This window comes from Mastomys coucha, unplaced genomic scaffold, assembly GCF_008632895.1.
Source record: "Mastomys coucha isolate ucsf_1 unplaced genomic scaffold, UCSF_Mcou_1 pScaffold3, whole genome shotgun sequence".
NCBI lineage: Eukaryota > Metazoa > Chordata > Mammalia > Rodentia > Muridae > Mastomys > Mastomys coucha.
In genome coordinates this window covers 66,684,534-66,700,943 of record NW_022196909.1, presented here as the reverse complement: position 1 = coordinate 66,700,943, position 16,410 = coordinate 66,684,534, and the positions used below count along the sequence as shown (strand labels likewise).

Here is a 16,410-nt window from a genome sequence, read left to right as displayed (position 1 = left end):
TTTTGTTTTGTTTCTGAGTGCTTTGAAGTTCCACAGAGCTGATAAAATCTATTTTAATCAGTGATTATGTTCAAAGCGGAGACAAACTGGAGGCCAGACAGGCTTTCTGTTCACATTGGCCGTCCCTTTAACTTATCTGCTGTTTTAAAGAATTTATAATGAGCTTTTGGAAGTACTGATAATATTTATTGGAGGTTTTCTATCTTTTGCTTTCACTAATGAATTTTACTTGTAATAACTTGTGTAACTCTTTCTCAGAATGTAAAAAAGAGAGATTTAGGAATTTATCAGTAAATGTATTCTTTAATTGAAAAAAGTCAGGGCTCTCCCTTAGCCACTAAGTAATGACAAAGCAGAATAATTTTATGTTTTCACACATATAACACACGTCTAATTATTTGTACAATCTGACGTCCCAATGAATGCCAGGTTCTTATTTCTACTGAGAATAATATTTGTGACTTGTTGGGAACCCCTTTCGTAGCATGCATGTCTGTTCTTTTACTTCTTTTTTAGAAACAAGATTACTGATTTTACCTAATTTAGTTCAGTGAATTTATTGAGGCACCTATGGGACACAGATTGGCTGTACTTTAATTTGGTACTTCAGCTGGTACTGTAATGTGACAGGGTGCGTGACCTTTACGTACTGTTTCTTTAGTATGCTGGATTGTTGGTTATGATGTCTGGATCAGTCAGTCTTGAGAAATTAATACTAATGGCCTTAACCTTACCTGGCAAGACTATACACTATATTTGACCTATATAAACTGGCAAAAGGGACCATACTGAATTCATCAGTCATTCAAACTACAACTGGAACAGGACCCAGACTGTCACTCTAGTGGCTGCATCCTAACAGCAGCCACTTGCATCCAGATTATTCTACATTACTCTTAAGTAATTTTAAAAAAATTAACACTAATCATATGATTTCTAACAATATTTTCAGGCATTTCCACCAGGGGGCACTCCCCTCATTGAAAGCTCTGGGCCAAAAAGAAAAAAAAAAGTTTGTGAAACACAGTAGATTGTCTACACTGGCTGCTTTGGAGCTCCTTGGATGTGTGGGGTTTGGAACACTGTCTTGGCACACTCCAGGCAGGAAACCTGCCTTCACTCAAAGGGAAGAGTGTGTCTGGGGAAAGGGCCCTGCAGAGGCAGCACTCCTGTGCTTAAAAGGGAAGCTCTGCTGACTTCAGATCCTCACCCAAGTGACGATGTCTTATGACTTAGCCACACGCCTGATTAGTCTTCTGTTAACAAGACTTGAAAAGAAGTGTTTCTGTGTTTTCCATGGGTTTGACTTTCTTACTATGCTTCTGCCATGGACCATTCTTAGTAGAGATATATAAAATATTGCTTTGTCATTTTGAGATTGTTAGATGTCTAGTATCAAGAGCGCTGATGTACAGAAACCCTATCTACAGGGTATCGGTTGCCCTGATTTGTATCTTTAATTTACTGACTAGTTAGTAGCATCCTGCAGAGTGACTTTTCACAGGGCCAAGCCACCGAGTGCCTTGGCTGAAGGAGCCATGGCCTTGGCTCCTTCGTAACATTAGTCATAGCTTACAGTGACCATTTGAATGTATTCTAATGTTTCCTTTTTCATCTCTGTAGTCTATATACATATATTATTTTAGTCCTTATCAAAAACTTAAGCATAAGGCAATGACAAAACTAACTATACTGTTATCCTTGAGGATTTCATGGCATTTTATACATTATATGCATTCCTATGCAATTGCTATATATTGCTTTACCAGCCATGTTTTTGTCTGTTCCATGTATGTATGTATGTATGTATTTATGTATGTATGCATGTTTTTGAGACTAGGTCTTACTGTGTAGTCTGGCTGGCCTTAAGCATGATCTTACTGTTTCAGCCTTCTTTGTACTGGAACTACAGGTATGGTACCATGCCTTGTTTTCAAGTAGTTTTTGTTTGTCAGTTTTTTAAGTATATAACATTTTGTGGGAGCAGTGGCATAGACTTTCTGTGTGACGTGTCTGTTTATTTCCATAAGAGACATCAGAAATAGTCTGATTAGTTGGCCTAGTGTGGGTTAAGGAGCTGGAGGATTGACTGCCTGTTGGAATCTGAGGTCAGTTGACAGAATGTTCTGTTCTCAGTAGACACAGTTGCAGTTACTAGTTAGTATCATGGCCAAAAGGACAAATGCCTCAATTCTTAAGTAACATTTCTTATGAGAGTCCAGACATAAATCCAGGCTTTGGTTGCAATAAACCAACTGAGAGATTTATTTGTGACTAACTCAGTTCCCCAGAGCTTGGTAGAAATGTCTTCCCTCCTTAAGAATTAGCTTATAGTCTACAGCCATATCATTCTGAACGTGCCCGATCTCACCTGATCTCGGAAGCTAAGCAGGGTCGGGCCTGGTTAGTACTTGGATGGGAGACTGCCTGGGAATACCGGGTGCTGTAGGCTAGTATAAAAAAAATAATAATAGTAATAAAATAAAATAATAATAATAATAAAAAGAATTAGCTTATAAATCAAATGATGTATTTTAAAGGGATAGTGTTCTCTTATCTGTAATAAGTACTGTATCAGTGTATCAGGCAGCATGATACACTGATGAGAAATTGAAACGATCTCCAAGAGTTAAAACTTTGGGCGGGCAGTGGTGGCACATGCCTTTAATCTCAGCACTTGGAAGGCAGAGACAAACGAATTTCTGAGTTGGAGGCCAGCCTGGTCTACAGAGTGAGTTCTAGGACAGCCAGGGCTACACAGAGAAACCCTGTGTCCAAAAACAAAACAAAGCAAAACAAAAAACAAAAAAACAAAAAAACAAAACAAAACAAAAAAACCCAAACCAAAACCCTTTGGGGAGTCTATTTTGCCTTCTCTCACTCAAAGATACACCTTTGACCATTTCTTTAGGGTTTAGGTAGAGGTAGATTTCAAATTATGCAAAAATCTGAATGTAATTTTGCCACTATAACTATAACTGATGTAACTGTACTATGATAATATGTCTAAGTAAAGGAAGCAGGCTACAGATTGAAGGTCGCTTCTAAGTCTTATCATGGAGACAGCACAGCCTTTGCTGTTCTTGGACTTCATACTCTGCAACTATATCAGGAGGAAATCACCCATTTAAAAAAATAACCCCCCCCCCCCAAAGAAGAACAAAAGCGTTCTTCTAATACTGAGTTGTTGAGGGAAGAAAAGCACCTGAAGAGAGTTTCTAGAAGTTTGCAAGCTTCTGCAGTTGCTAATAGTGAGTTTTAGTTTTCAAGAGATTTGATGATACTCTTCAGTATGCCAAATTCTGGGATAGGTTTTTACAGTGTGGAAGAGGAGTTAAATATTTCAGATATGACCTGTGGCTTTTGAACTGCAAAGTTTTCAACCTGTTACCTATGGGTATAGCATAGAACGTTTTATAATTGCCTATGGTCCATTCCCTTTAAACAGCAAATTCAAATGACTACCTGTGACACTTTGTAAATTGAAGATTAAGGAATAACAAAATATCGTCTGTATAAACAAAAGTTTTATTGGTCTTCACTGTGCTGCAGCTTGTTTTCTGGTGTCTTCCTCAAATGCTTGGCTCATTCCCTAGAACTAGCCTTGTGCATTAACATGTTGAGCTGCTGGTTGCCCTGTGTCTTTGTCTGGAAGTTTGAGAACTAGACAATTCGGTGCTGCTCTGCTACGGGGGGATTTTACTTATTCTTAACTTCTCACTACCATCTCTCTGTGAAAGATTTCACGGCAAGTTAAGCTACTCAAAGGAATGAGCCCAATTAGGCTGGTTCAGTTTCTGCTATATGTAAAGCAGATGCTTAACAAAATCAAGGATACAATTGAGGCTCTCTTCTCCGCTGCTTCAGTTGTAGCTAATATATTCCTATATACAGACCTAAAGCCTCTGACTGCTCACTTTCTAAAGGGTAAGGCAGAGGCGGGGATACCCAGAACACCCTCGAGCCCCTGCTGAATCAAGGAGCAACTTCACCTGGTATCTTTCTTCCCCTGCAGGGATTGCTTTCTGAAATCCTCCGAAAGGAAGAGGACCCCAAGACTGCATCCCAGTCTCTGCTGGTAAACCTTCGGGCTATGCAGAATTTCTTACAGTTGCCAGAAGCCGAAAGAGACCGGATATACCAGGATGAGAGGGAAAGGAGCTTGAACGCAGCTTCAGCCATGGGTCCTGCCCCGCTGCTGAGCACACCACCCAGCCGCCCTCCCCAGGTGCAGCCACCTCTTCCTTATAGTTCTTTCTTCTGCCCTAAGAAACATTTAATGACGACTCTCAGCAAGAAATTAGATAAATAAATACAGATGTTTAAAACTTCTGTAGATTTGCTTGAGCATTTCACCCTAGATCACTAATTCTGATGGAAAACAGCCCCGCTCCTCATTAGAGGAAAGAATACTGACTGTGTCGCTCTAAGTCTTTAGGTTCTTGAGGGTTGAAGAAACAACATACATACCTCCACTGCTGTTATTACAGAGGTACCTAGACACTGCAGAGCAGAAATAATAAGGCCTGGTTAATGTCACTAGCTTGAAGACTGCCATTTGAATAGTAAATAAAAAATAAGTAATTTCATTTATATTTATGCTTTCCAATATGGACTGCAGCTGGTACCAATTACATATCATCTCGTTCGTAATCTTTCATAATTAAGTTTAATACAATTCTTGAAGGCAGCTTTAAATGGGACTGATAAGGAATTCTATCCATATTCCCAGAAATGGGCACATTTTCTATTTCTTTATATTTTTCTACTTTTTAGTAAGGAAAAAAAGAATCTACCTGCTAGGTAACTTTGTGGTGTATTATTGTTTTAAATCAAATTTTAAAAGTATCCTTATAACTACTATAAAAAGTCAAGAAATAAACTTTCAGTTCAGACTGTTAGATGAAAGTTTGATAAATTTGATAAAATCCAACAACAAATATATTTTCTTCCATATTTAGTTTTTGGCAAATACGACCAACCTGTAAAACTAAAATAACTTTTAAAATTCTTTAAAAAGTTGAATACAGAACACAAAAATCAGAGTATTCATGAAATATATTGCCATAGTCAAACCATGTGTTGATAATTATTTCATCAATAATAAACAAAGAGTCCATCTATTTCTGAGTACAGAAGTATAGGAAAAGCCCATTCAATGGTAAGAAATGAAGCTGTCACAGGAGCTTCTTAAATGAGTACCAGACACACTCTTCAGCTATTTGTTGAAGGTCTTGAACTGTGGACATAATGTTCTAAAGTAATTATTTCTAAAATCCATTTTTAATGAAAATCAATCTGTCTTAATGCCTATAGGAGCAGACTGTGATAAGATAATGCTGTTCTGCAAGAGAGAAGGGTTACTGTGTTCATACACAGCCTGCCTGCCTACACATAGCTATTGAGTTGGATTGGTAACCTTGTCTATAAAAGATCTCCTAAGTAGAGAGTTAGGAACTCTACGTATGTATGACTTGTATAGGTGATTAATAAGGAAATATAAAGCTTTCAGGGTAACACAGCCTTACTTGTACAGTTGCCATTCAGAAAGAGTTTCCATACCTACATCCATTAGCCCAGCTTTACTCTTTCTTCTTCTGAGTTGTTTAAATTCTGTTTCTAATCACAATATGAATTTAAGCATGGGACAGGTTCTCTTTTTAATCTGCCCAATTATTTAATTTAATGCTTATACAAGTTTCATTTTCTAGGATTTGGGAGATTTTATTTGTTTTCTAAATATGATCCTTAATCATTGAGGGTTGTCTTAGCCAAAGTTGTATTAGTTCTTAAGTAATAATGTTCATACACTCTGAAGATACTATTCAATAGCTGCCCTGTGTGTTATTTACTAAGGCACTGTATGTCAGATTTTGTGAGCCAGAAGACTTCATCCTAAGTTACAAGTTTCTTGTTTGAGACACCTTTTGCTGTATTAGTTTGTTCTCAAAGGGCATTAAGGCCAACCAAGCTTGTAGTTAGGTTATTCAGCCCATGGTGAACATAAAACATGGAAGCCACTGTAGCTCCTTCGTGAGATGCTTCCAGATTTCTCCTAGATGCTTTTATTGGCTTTCTAACCACATCCAGAGGTGATTGTCTGATACATGTAGGCCCATGTGTCTTATTTGTTCCTCAGGGAATTCATTTGCATTGCGCAGTATTATAACAGTGCTCACTGCCAATCAGTTACATTCTACCCTCTAAAGAGCACATTAAATGTTAAGAAATTCTCGATCTGTTGTCTCACTGTAAAATGAAGAAAGTTGGGGAGAGCATGCTCTTAAGCTTTTTGAGTTAGAACTGTTTTGAATCAGCAGTTGAAGTTAAACTAGAACCCTCAAGAGAGGTTGTCATATGCTTACTGCAGGTAACTAAACTGCCAAGAAAGGGCGGGGCGCACCATGGAAACAGCCAGCCTCCAAAGCTGTCGTTAGTTTTGTACATTACCAGAGAAAAATCTTTGCAACATCACTATGCAAAATAAAGAAATTTGAAACCTGTTTTGAGACAAATTTTGGGTTTAGACTTGAACTCTGATTCTTTCTGATGAAAACCACAAATAAAAGCATCAAGTGGACAAGTGGCAGACATCCTTAGACACCCAAGACACTTTTAAGTATGGGAGACTGGAATCTCTTCAGCATGAACGTGTGTACTTTACACATTGAAAGCTTGTGCAGTATTCCTTGGGCATCATAGACCAAGGACTGTCTAAACTGTTGAGGAACTTAGATTTTAAGTCATCTATCCATTAGACCTACTTACACACACACACAGAGAGAGAGAGAGAGAGAGAGACAGAGAGAGAGAGAGAGAGAGAGAGAGAGAGTCAGTCACTGGGCAGGGGTGGCGCACGCCTTTAATCCTAGCACCTGGGAGGCAGAGGCAGGTGCATTTCTGAGTTCAAGGTCAGCCTGGTCTACAGAGTGAGTTCCAGGACAGCCAGGGCTACGCAGAGAAACTCTGTCTCAAAAAACTAAAAAAAAAACAAAAAAAAAAACAAAAAAAAAAAACAAAAAAAAGGGTGGGTTCAGAAAGATGTCCTTCAAGTAAGCACCTTACTGAGGGACAGCCCAGTTGCATAAACAGCATAGCTTCTGCGGATGGATCCAGCAAAGCTGCTGTGCGCCCAGGGCAGACCTGTTTTGGGTAATGAAGCAGAGGTAACCATGAACTGTCATTGTCCTCAGCCTGCAGTGGGACGCTTTCGGCTAAACCTAATTGTCAAAAGCATATTTTCATAAATCCCATGCTGTAGTTCATAATGCAGTTGATAATGGCTCACAGTTTTCTAAGTACCTTCCCATACATTCATTGAATCCTAATACCAACCTCTTGTTAGGAGAAAAATGAAAAACCCAAGTGAATGTTTTAATTAAAGTTTTCAAATCCTAATTAGATTTGTTGCAGTTTTCCTTTACTGCAAGATGTCTCAAAACACAGTTTTTAGGAAAAGGGTGAAAGTCAGAGAAAATGGGAATCTGTGTATTAGACTAGGAGGAATGTTCAAGAACATTGCCTGGAAACACCAAATTAAATATTTGACAAATGACCCATTTGGAATGACTTTGCACAATGATATTTCTGGTATTATGAAGAAAACTCACCTTCAAAACTTTAATCATAAAGAAAATATCTTGGTCTGTCTTCCAGATTTGTTTTCTGACTGCACTGCACAAAGTGGCCTAATGAGAACATTAATGATTTGTCCTGCAGAACAGATGGGCTTAAACTAGTGCCTTCTACTCGAGGTGTTCCCTTGTGTTGTTATTTGTGTAGTTTTATACCCATTGATTTCTGGAGTCAATTTCCCAACTTTAACTTCTATGAGAACTGTTTCACAAGTTGTGATTTTTAAATGAATTTTATAGTTCTTTTAAGCTTTATGTCTTCCGCATCTCTTGCTGGGATTACTTAGCTTCTTTCTAACTGAGGTGTGATATTTCCTAGACATGTATTAGAAGATGTACCAAGTCCACATAAGGACTATGTAATTAATGTGGCCCTGTGTAAGTCTACCTTTTCACAGCAGATCCCTCCATGGTTCAATGAAGTGCAGGTTCATCTTGAGTCGGGTTCAGTTCCAGGCACTCACTTAACACTTGAGAAAGTGTTACTTGTTGTAGTTTCCTTGGAAAACCTTAACTTTTACATATTTGTGGAATGTTTTCTGTTAACAGTTGTATTTTATAGAGTATGGCTATTTCAGGTCTAGATTTGGAAAGTAATATTGTTCCTATGAGAGAGAGTCAGGTCTAAAAAGTTCAAACCACAGTGCTAAAGGCATTGTTACATAGAACTATTTTTCATCACCTCTAAATAGGCCCACAAAGTTATTAAGAAGAGGTAATTGTTATACCTTGGAAAATAAATTTAGATTAGATTTTTTAATGTTAATTATGAAACCATTAGCTTCTCAAACTTGGAATTTAATGGGTAAGTGTAGCAAAGGGCTGCTGCAAGGCAGGCCCAGTTCTTGATCACTAAGAACATTTCTAACTAACAAGACCCCACAGAAGAACACACAACTCCGAAGCAGACGTCAGGAAACTGGGGTCTAGAGCTCAGCCTGGAGCAGAAGGCAACATTGGAACAACTTCTCCAGTTTTAGAGTAGTTGTAGTTCAAGAAGTTGATGCACACTCACACAAACCAGCCAATAAATATCACCCTCTATTCTCAAAATTAGTTGAAGAGCGTAAAACTTTAATTTTGTGTATGTAAAAGCCATATGCTTGTAGGCAGCTTTGTCTGTGTCAGGTAAAGCTCGTTCACCACCCATAACAAAGGGGGATCACCACCCATAACAAAGGGGTGTTAGTCTCAGAAGCCTGAACGTGTGATCTGAGACGCTTAGCAATCGGTGAAGTAGAATTTTCATATAAAACGTGTGTTCTCCTGCACAGTTTTAGTGCCATGAAAAGTAGATCACAGCCTGTCCCCTACACGGGAGGGGACATAGAAGCTCCCATTCCTAACTACTTCCCTGGCGCCACTGTAATGATGGAGGAGTAGGTCCTACCTTGATAAAAGCTGTTCCAGTTGTAACTGCATTTATTTTACCTCCTATGCTATTTGTGGAGAGTGAAGAGTAGTTTGTTTTGCCTGGGATGAACTACTTTATGAATTTTAATGGATGATATAATATTAAAAGCTAAACCAGGATTAAAGAAGATTTTTTTTGTACTAAGCAAAAATAGTACTTAGTAGAGAGAAGGAGAAAAGATTTTTGTTTCCATTTTTTACCTGGGGAAAAATTCAGCTTTCGTATTTTTGAAAAGCTGCCCAAGTCGGTTTCCCTTAAGCAATCGCTTGTGTTTAGGAAAAATGTGGTTCTAGAATTCTAATGGCTTATCTGTGATAAGATGCATATCTGGGCCAGCAAGAGGAGCTTTGCTAAATACTTTTAAACTGAATAATGCAGCCAGGTACTAACTGTATATTTTTAAAGACTTTCTCCACATACTTTTCCTTTAATGCCTCTTTTTTTTTCCTTTTATCTCCACCCCCCCTCCTCCCAAGTCCCCAACAGACCAGGAAGCAACTATCAGCTTGGCTTTTGTGATTTCGGATTCTTGCTTCTTGGTTCAAGTTGTAACTGCTTTATAGAAAACTTAAAGAAATTTTTAGAAACAGAATCTTAGCAACTTAAGCTCCCCAATTTAATTTTTACAAAAGAATGAGAATTGTTAAGACCAGGAGAAATCCCAACTTTCTTCAAACCAGAGCTATTGCTACACAGATTGTACCATGAAACTGTTTCTTCCAGTGTGCTGGACTTTGGGGCCCCCATTTCCATAACATTCAATTTTCAAAGCAATTGAAATGGCTTTTCTCTTTCATTAAAGCAGTGAGAAAAATAGGTATTAGAAGGGACCCCATGGGGTGATCAAATCTACCCTTCTGCCTCAGAGCAAGACCACCCCAGAGCAAAGTTTGAAATCTCACAAAAGCAACTTTGTAGGCAATTTATGGTAATGTGTTAACTCTTCTGGCTCCTAAAGTGCTGGTTAGCAGATTATGGCTTCAAAGCCCCGTGGGTTTCTAGTGGCCTCCAATCTTAATGTACCCCTTGCTGGATATACCCAGAGCTGGAAAAGGAGCCCTGAGTCTCTTGCCACTCCCACTGAGACCAGGTGACAGTTTTGCCTAGCCCTACTTGCAGCCAGCCATTTTACAGTCTCATGTTTTCCTTCTGCTGCTGGAGCTGGGTCCTTGTCTCCTGGAGATAAGTCAGGGAAAAATGACTTTACTTACAGGTTAGAAGTTAGAAGGATTCATCAGAAGGTATATTTCACAAGGGACTTACATGTATTTCAAAAACCTTAATCCCCTTCTGGGGTAACCTCGATCACTTTCATGGAAAGTGTTTTGAGGACAGAAGTAAAAACAGCATGAAGCACTACAGTTAGACATTTATTATCTGTGCACTTAGCCTAGCATGAGCTTCATTTTTCTGTTGCTCAAAGTTTATTTGCAAGTTGGTATGTTTCTAGAGAAACCTTGGTGTCCAAAGGACACTAAGAATGAGCTCCTTCCTCCTTTGGCTGTGAGAAGAACGATCCTGTCTCCGGACTAAGATTTCAACTGCAGTTTTGCCAGTTAACCTAGGAAAACTTTAGCTTTCAGTTTATGTGAAGACTATCAAGACTGCTCCGTATAATTGCATGAAAAAAAATGAAAATTGGAATTAAAAATAATAATAGTATCAGATTTTAAGGTTGTGATTTGATTTTCAACCCCCTAATCTTTGTTGGTAAGGGACACTTTTCTTTAGCCATCCCTGCTGACCTCTGTTATCAAAGGCTTGGCACAAATTTTTGAGTGATTATACATTTTGAATATATTTTTGGAATTCACTGATGGTTTATTTTGTGTAACTTACAGAAATGTTCAATCATATTTTAAGAAATGTCCTATTGTCTAGTTCTCTTAAGTCAGAAGGAAGTCATTGTATGCCAGAATGCCAGGAAATGGTGAATAAGCAGGCAGAGCAGCCTGGACAGCATGTGTGTACTGCCTTTATGATAACTGAGCAAGGCTTTCTACCTGTTTCATGGATGGGTAGAAGATTTAAATATGCAGTTCCATAAATGGCTTTATTATGGAAGATTTTAAAATGAAACATAGAGGGAAAGGCATTTAAAAAAAAAAAGTCTGAAATTAAAAAGGCCGTAGTATATAACAGCGATCAGTGAGGTAACTGTCTATTAGGCACCGGGTACCCAGCAAAGACGCAGTGCTGTGCATTATGATTTTAATTGTGAATTTCCTTTGTTAGGGCTGAAATGGGAGATAATTGTGAGACAATTAGTTTAGTGTTTTCAAGTCCTTGAATCTCCACTCTTTTCCAGAAAACTTACTTTATGGCGTTATTTTTCCTGGTTTTCATCAGGCAGTTGCTGTCACATTACAGATGCAATCACCTGTGACAGTGTGACTTCCTTAACTTAAGCTATCTGATCTCAGGGCAATAGCTAATGTTGAATGAGCGCACTGTTGATCACCTTGATCATAAAAGGAGTAACACTGCCCAGCTTGGAGGCCAGGCCTGGGAAGCTCGGAATCAATTTGGCTAATGAAAAATGACAGCTACGCTCAAAATGTTTTGTAGGTGAAAACAGCCAACCTTGCCACTGAGAGAAATGGGAAGCCGGAGAACAATACTATGAACATTAATGCCTCCATTTATGATGAGATTCAGCAGGAAATGAAGCGTGCTAAAGTGTCCCAAGCACTGTTTGCGAAGGTTGCTGCCACAAAGAGCCAGGTAAGAGCCTCTGACAGGCAGGCACTCGAATGCTCATCTGTGACGCCTGTGGCACAGCCAGTGAAAGCTGGGTCTGCTCCCAGTGCTGCTTGTCATCATGGAGAGGCTGCAGCCTCTAGTACTATGTAGAGAACTAACTCTCTTGAGCAGTACCTTTGAGCTGTAGGCTCCCTAGGCTCCTGGACTGAGGATCCCTTGTGGTATTCTCTGGGTCAGTCAGCTTTCAGAAGTGAACTGTCACGTGAACGGTTTACTAGGCTAGTATACAATGGCACATGTAACATAACAGAAGCCACATACTGTGGCTTTGTCAGTCCTCAGATGACCTTCAGTTTTCATCCTAAAATCACCACACAACTTTTTTTGCAACTAGTCTACCTGCAGCTATTCCATAGTTACTAAAACAAATCCCATACCCCATTGCATATTAGTGATTTTAGTTTTTCCATAGTTGTACACAAGGCGAATTGAATTACACTCAGAAAACCTGACCAGTTCTGATGACTGCCTGGAGTTAAACTGGCAGTCAAAGATCTCTTCAATGTACTTCAGAAACAACAGCTAGTTCATTCAGCTTATTACCAGTATGACTCTCATATGTCGGTAATTGTTCACTAGAATCATCTGATAGAAAAAGCTCATGATTATCTATTAGCCCTTCCTCAGAGCCATGAAGACTTTTTAAAGACAGAGTACAAAATTCCCTTCCCTTCCACAGAAGGACTCGGTAACATTGAGGTAGGGCTTAGAGGCACACAAGGGCTTGGGTGAGATTTGAATAACTTGAAATGTTACACAATTCTATTTTCATAATTGCTAAATGCTCTTTTGTAGAACACCCTAACCATTGTCAGTGTGTGATAAAATATACAATTGACACAGTAGTTACTGCATGATAAATTTATAACACAATACTTTTTGGCTTTTCCAAAAAATTTCCTCTGTCTGAATTAATAACAGTACTTAATGGGAGCTTTACTTTAGAAACATGTTGCTCCTGTTTAAGTTGTAGGCCGGATGAATACTTAAGGGATATCTTGGAAATGTTATATAAAAATGATTGAACTCAAGCTGTGGACTGTAAAAAATTATAGCTTTATAGGCCGCATGCCTGCCTACCCTTCAATCACTGTCAAAGTGATAATTTCTACAATAATATGTTTCTTTTATTGTGAGATTCTAAACATCAAGTACTGTTTAAACATTAAACTGAATTGTTTATGTTAGTGCTGTACTCAGCGTGTCATACATCGGGCCACCGTAATCTCTCATGGAATGTAAAATTCTGTCATGAATCATGGCTTGCATATCGGAAATTACTGTAATTTTGATTGGAAATTACAGGGCTCTTGAAATGTTTCTAATTATGATAGAATGTTAGAACCGCTTCAAACCTGTGTGCTTCTTCAGATGTCTTCATTTACATGCCAAGACTAGGAGTTAAGGAGAAATGTCCTGTTCACACTCTACCACCCCCCCCAACCCGGCACATCCTTGTTTTGACTACTTAGTCTAATTATGATGAGGATCTCTTATTTAAATATATATTATTTTGCCTTTCCTTCTGGTCCTACATCCCCCACCCGACCCTACGCCACTCCAGCCTGTTTAATTGCATAATAGACTGCCTTCCTGAAAGGGCTAGGCACTTTCTCCAAATCTTCAAAATGGAGGAGCTAGATATACATTATTATTATAATCAGGTCAGCCAGAAAACTAAACAAACAAAAATTCATATGAAAGCTTCTTAGTACCTGTCATCTAGTTGCCTGTCACCTGCCCTTTACCTTTTCCTATTGCCTTTCTATGCCTTTCTGACCAGAGCCCAGCCACCTGGGGCCTGGCTCTTAAGTGATAGCAGAGACTTCTCACCTTTGGGTTGAGTTACTGATTTAAGAATCACCAGGAAGCAACAGTTGGCTAATTCAGGTCTGTTTGGTGTTCTGTAGTGTTTTTAAACATTGCCACTTTTACCTTTGCCCTTTGCGGAACCGCAGTTCTACATTTTGACAATGTTGATGGACAGCTTCTAAGTATCTCCCATCTCTCTGTATTCCAAGTACACCCCAAACTTCTACTCTCCTCTGTTAGTGATTGAAGAAACTCCAAGGAACCCATTGGAAGCTGTAGGCCAAGTGGACATGTGTCTCTTATCCCCTTGAATAGCTAGTTATTCACAATTGCTATTGTAGTCTACTTTTGTTTTTAGATTTTTTTTTTATTTATTATATGTAAGTACACTACAGCTGTCTTCAGACACTCCAGAACAGGGAGTCCAAGTGAGCCACCATGTGGTTGCTGGGATTTGAACTCAGGATCCTCGGTAACCGCTGAGCCATCTCTCCAGCCCTGTATTCTCTTCCTTATAGCATTTCTGTAGGTTTTTTCTTGCTTATTTAGTTAGACATTATATTGCCCTTTGTGTGAAAACACATGCAGATATCGAGAGGAATTACCTGGGAGTAAGTCCAGAGCCGGTATCATACAGGCAATCTAACCAACAAAGGTAGCCTGTCCTCGTGTCTCCTAAAGGAAATAGAAAGCTAATGAGAAGTCTTCAAACTGACCTTTACATGGTAAAATGTGTGACTTCTAAGACAGCTGTTTGCACTTCACATAAGTGAGCTGGGGCTCATCAGAGGGGAGTAGCATTCCTCCAGGTGGGGGGTATAGAAAATATAGTATATACATATGACCCTTTAACTTACAGAACACTATACATAAATGGACTGCATTTCCTAATGTGCTCAATAAGTGATTCAGTCCTCTCCATGCAGAGCAGTGATTGATTTATCATGTGTTTATGGATCAGAATACCTTCCATTTTAAAAGGTAAAGGATGTGCCACAAGTGACTGATACATGGAGTATTTTCTGTACAAGGAGCCTGCCCATGTTGAGTCTGCCTTTTAGCCTGTTCTACATCAACTCGTCCTTTTGATGAATAATAGAAATGAGATTGTTTTAACTCTAAAGGAAATGACTAAATGAAATATGCAAGGGAAAACTGAAGGTAGGCTACTTTTGTGCTTGGTTACAAAAGCAGGCTAATGCAAACTTGCAAAAGATGATGGGCTTTGAACATGAAGCGAATAGCTACCAGTGAATACATTTTCTATTTCAAATAAGCAGCGGCTTGTCCAGGTGAGTCAGATTAGAATTTTATCAAATGTTTAGTCTGATAACATTCAAGTTATGATGGGAGCAGGATTTGCTAATTTCACTGTTTTAAAAAAATTAGTTGATTTGGGTAATAACCATTCCTGTGTCAAGGCTTCGTTACCGTTCATCGGCTTCAATGTTTTCATCTGGGAGATGGAAGTGGAGGTTTTTCCTTAATAGTGGCAGATGTTGGAATCTAATTTTATTCTACAGCAAACCCCTCGAGAGCTTTGAGACTTCAGGTGTGTGTCCAGCAAGGGGACATTAACTGCACCACAGGCCTTGCCTTGTACATGCAGTTTTTACATTGATTTTTGTGTTTGTGGAGTGGAGTCTGCAGACCCAGCTGCATGGGCAGAGTCGAGGGCGTTCGCCGTGTCTCCATTCATGTTAGCAAATGACTGCCCTCACTTGCTTCTCAGAGCAGGGTATTTCTTCTAAGTGCGGTAGGAGGCTGCTGCGATTGCATCTGACTGAACAGACTTTCAATGTAATCCTTTTTAGGGTCTGCAAGGGAGATGACTCTGTCTACCATGGTTTGGACCTGGATTAATAAGTAGAGTTTAATTTTTAAACACAGTTTTTAGAAAGAGCTCTTTTTTTTTTTTTTTTTTTTTTTTTTTACTTAAAAGTATAATGACTTGTAGAATAGACCAGATAATTTAAAGCCATTTTTGTTTCTCCTTTCAATTTCAGACACTTCTGTCTGTGAGGTGCAGGGCTGTAGTGGGAAAGAGAGAGGGAGTCAGGACTGTAGTGGGAGAGAGAGAGGGAGTCAGGGCTGTAGTGGGAGAGAGAGAGGAAGTCAGGGCTGTAGTGGGAGAGAGAGAGGGAGTCAGGGCTGTAGTGAGAGAGCTCCAGAGTCAGGGAGAGGGGGAACAGATCTCCAGTCTTCCTTTGGTCCTAGGTTTAAAAAATTTAAGCATTGCTCTTATTTATAAGTTGGGTTAGTTGAGATGTCTTAAATACAATTAAGCTGTCACAAATCGGGTCGGGGCAAGCTAGAAGTAGAGCTAAAAATGTAGCATATAAAAGAATTGATAGTGGCAACACCTAGAGATAAACCAGGGAGCCTGTGACACCATATCGCAGCATGTTAGAGAAGGCATCGTTGGTTTTATTCAAGCAGAGTTGCACTCAGTGGAAGCTGGGTGCTAATTCATTCTTTTTGACTGTGCACGTCACAGACGCTGCTGTGGCACGATTTCACCTGTGCAGACTCCTATTTAAGGCACTCACTCAGGAGGCCCCGCAGACGTGTGAGTCACAGTTTCTCTTCTTTCTGGTGCCCCAGCCCTCAGCAGCAGTCTGAGAAGATCCCTGTGCTGTGTCCTCAGAGCCCGTCTCCTAGGTGTGCGCAAGTTCCTGGGTGGAGACTGTCCCTTTGTGAGCTGTACTTACCTAGTCCTTCCCAGCTGGGTAGAGCCAGACCTTGGTCATTGGGAACTCAGGCCTCTGTATCTGCTTGCTGAAGGAG

At 39.5% G+C, this 16,410-nt stretch overlaps 1 protein-coding gene and 1 non-coding gene across 5 annotated transcripts in view; both read left to right on the top strand.

Moving 5' to 3' along the window:
• Positions 1–16,410, top strand: part of Satb1 (SATB homeobox 1) — a 94,536-nt gene that overhangs the window by 53,371 nt on the left and 24,755 nt on the right. For all 4 annotated transcript variants that reach the window (XM_031348300.1, XM_031348299.1, XM_031348298.1 and 1 more), the window contains exons 8-9: positions 4,016–4,228; positions 11,617–11,772. In XM_031348300.1, the coding sequence (XP_031204160.1) occupies positions 4,016–4,228; positions 11,617–11,772 (369 nt within the window). The remainder of the gene's footprint in view (positions 1–4,015; positions 4,229–11,616; positions 11,773–16,410) is intronic.
• On the top strand, positions 2,334–2,452 carry LOC116075605. The gene has a single exon (XR_004112640.1). It is a non-coding gene; the product is annotated as a 5S ribosomal RNA (ribosomal RNA).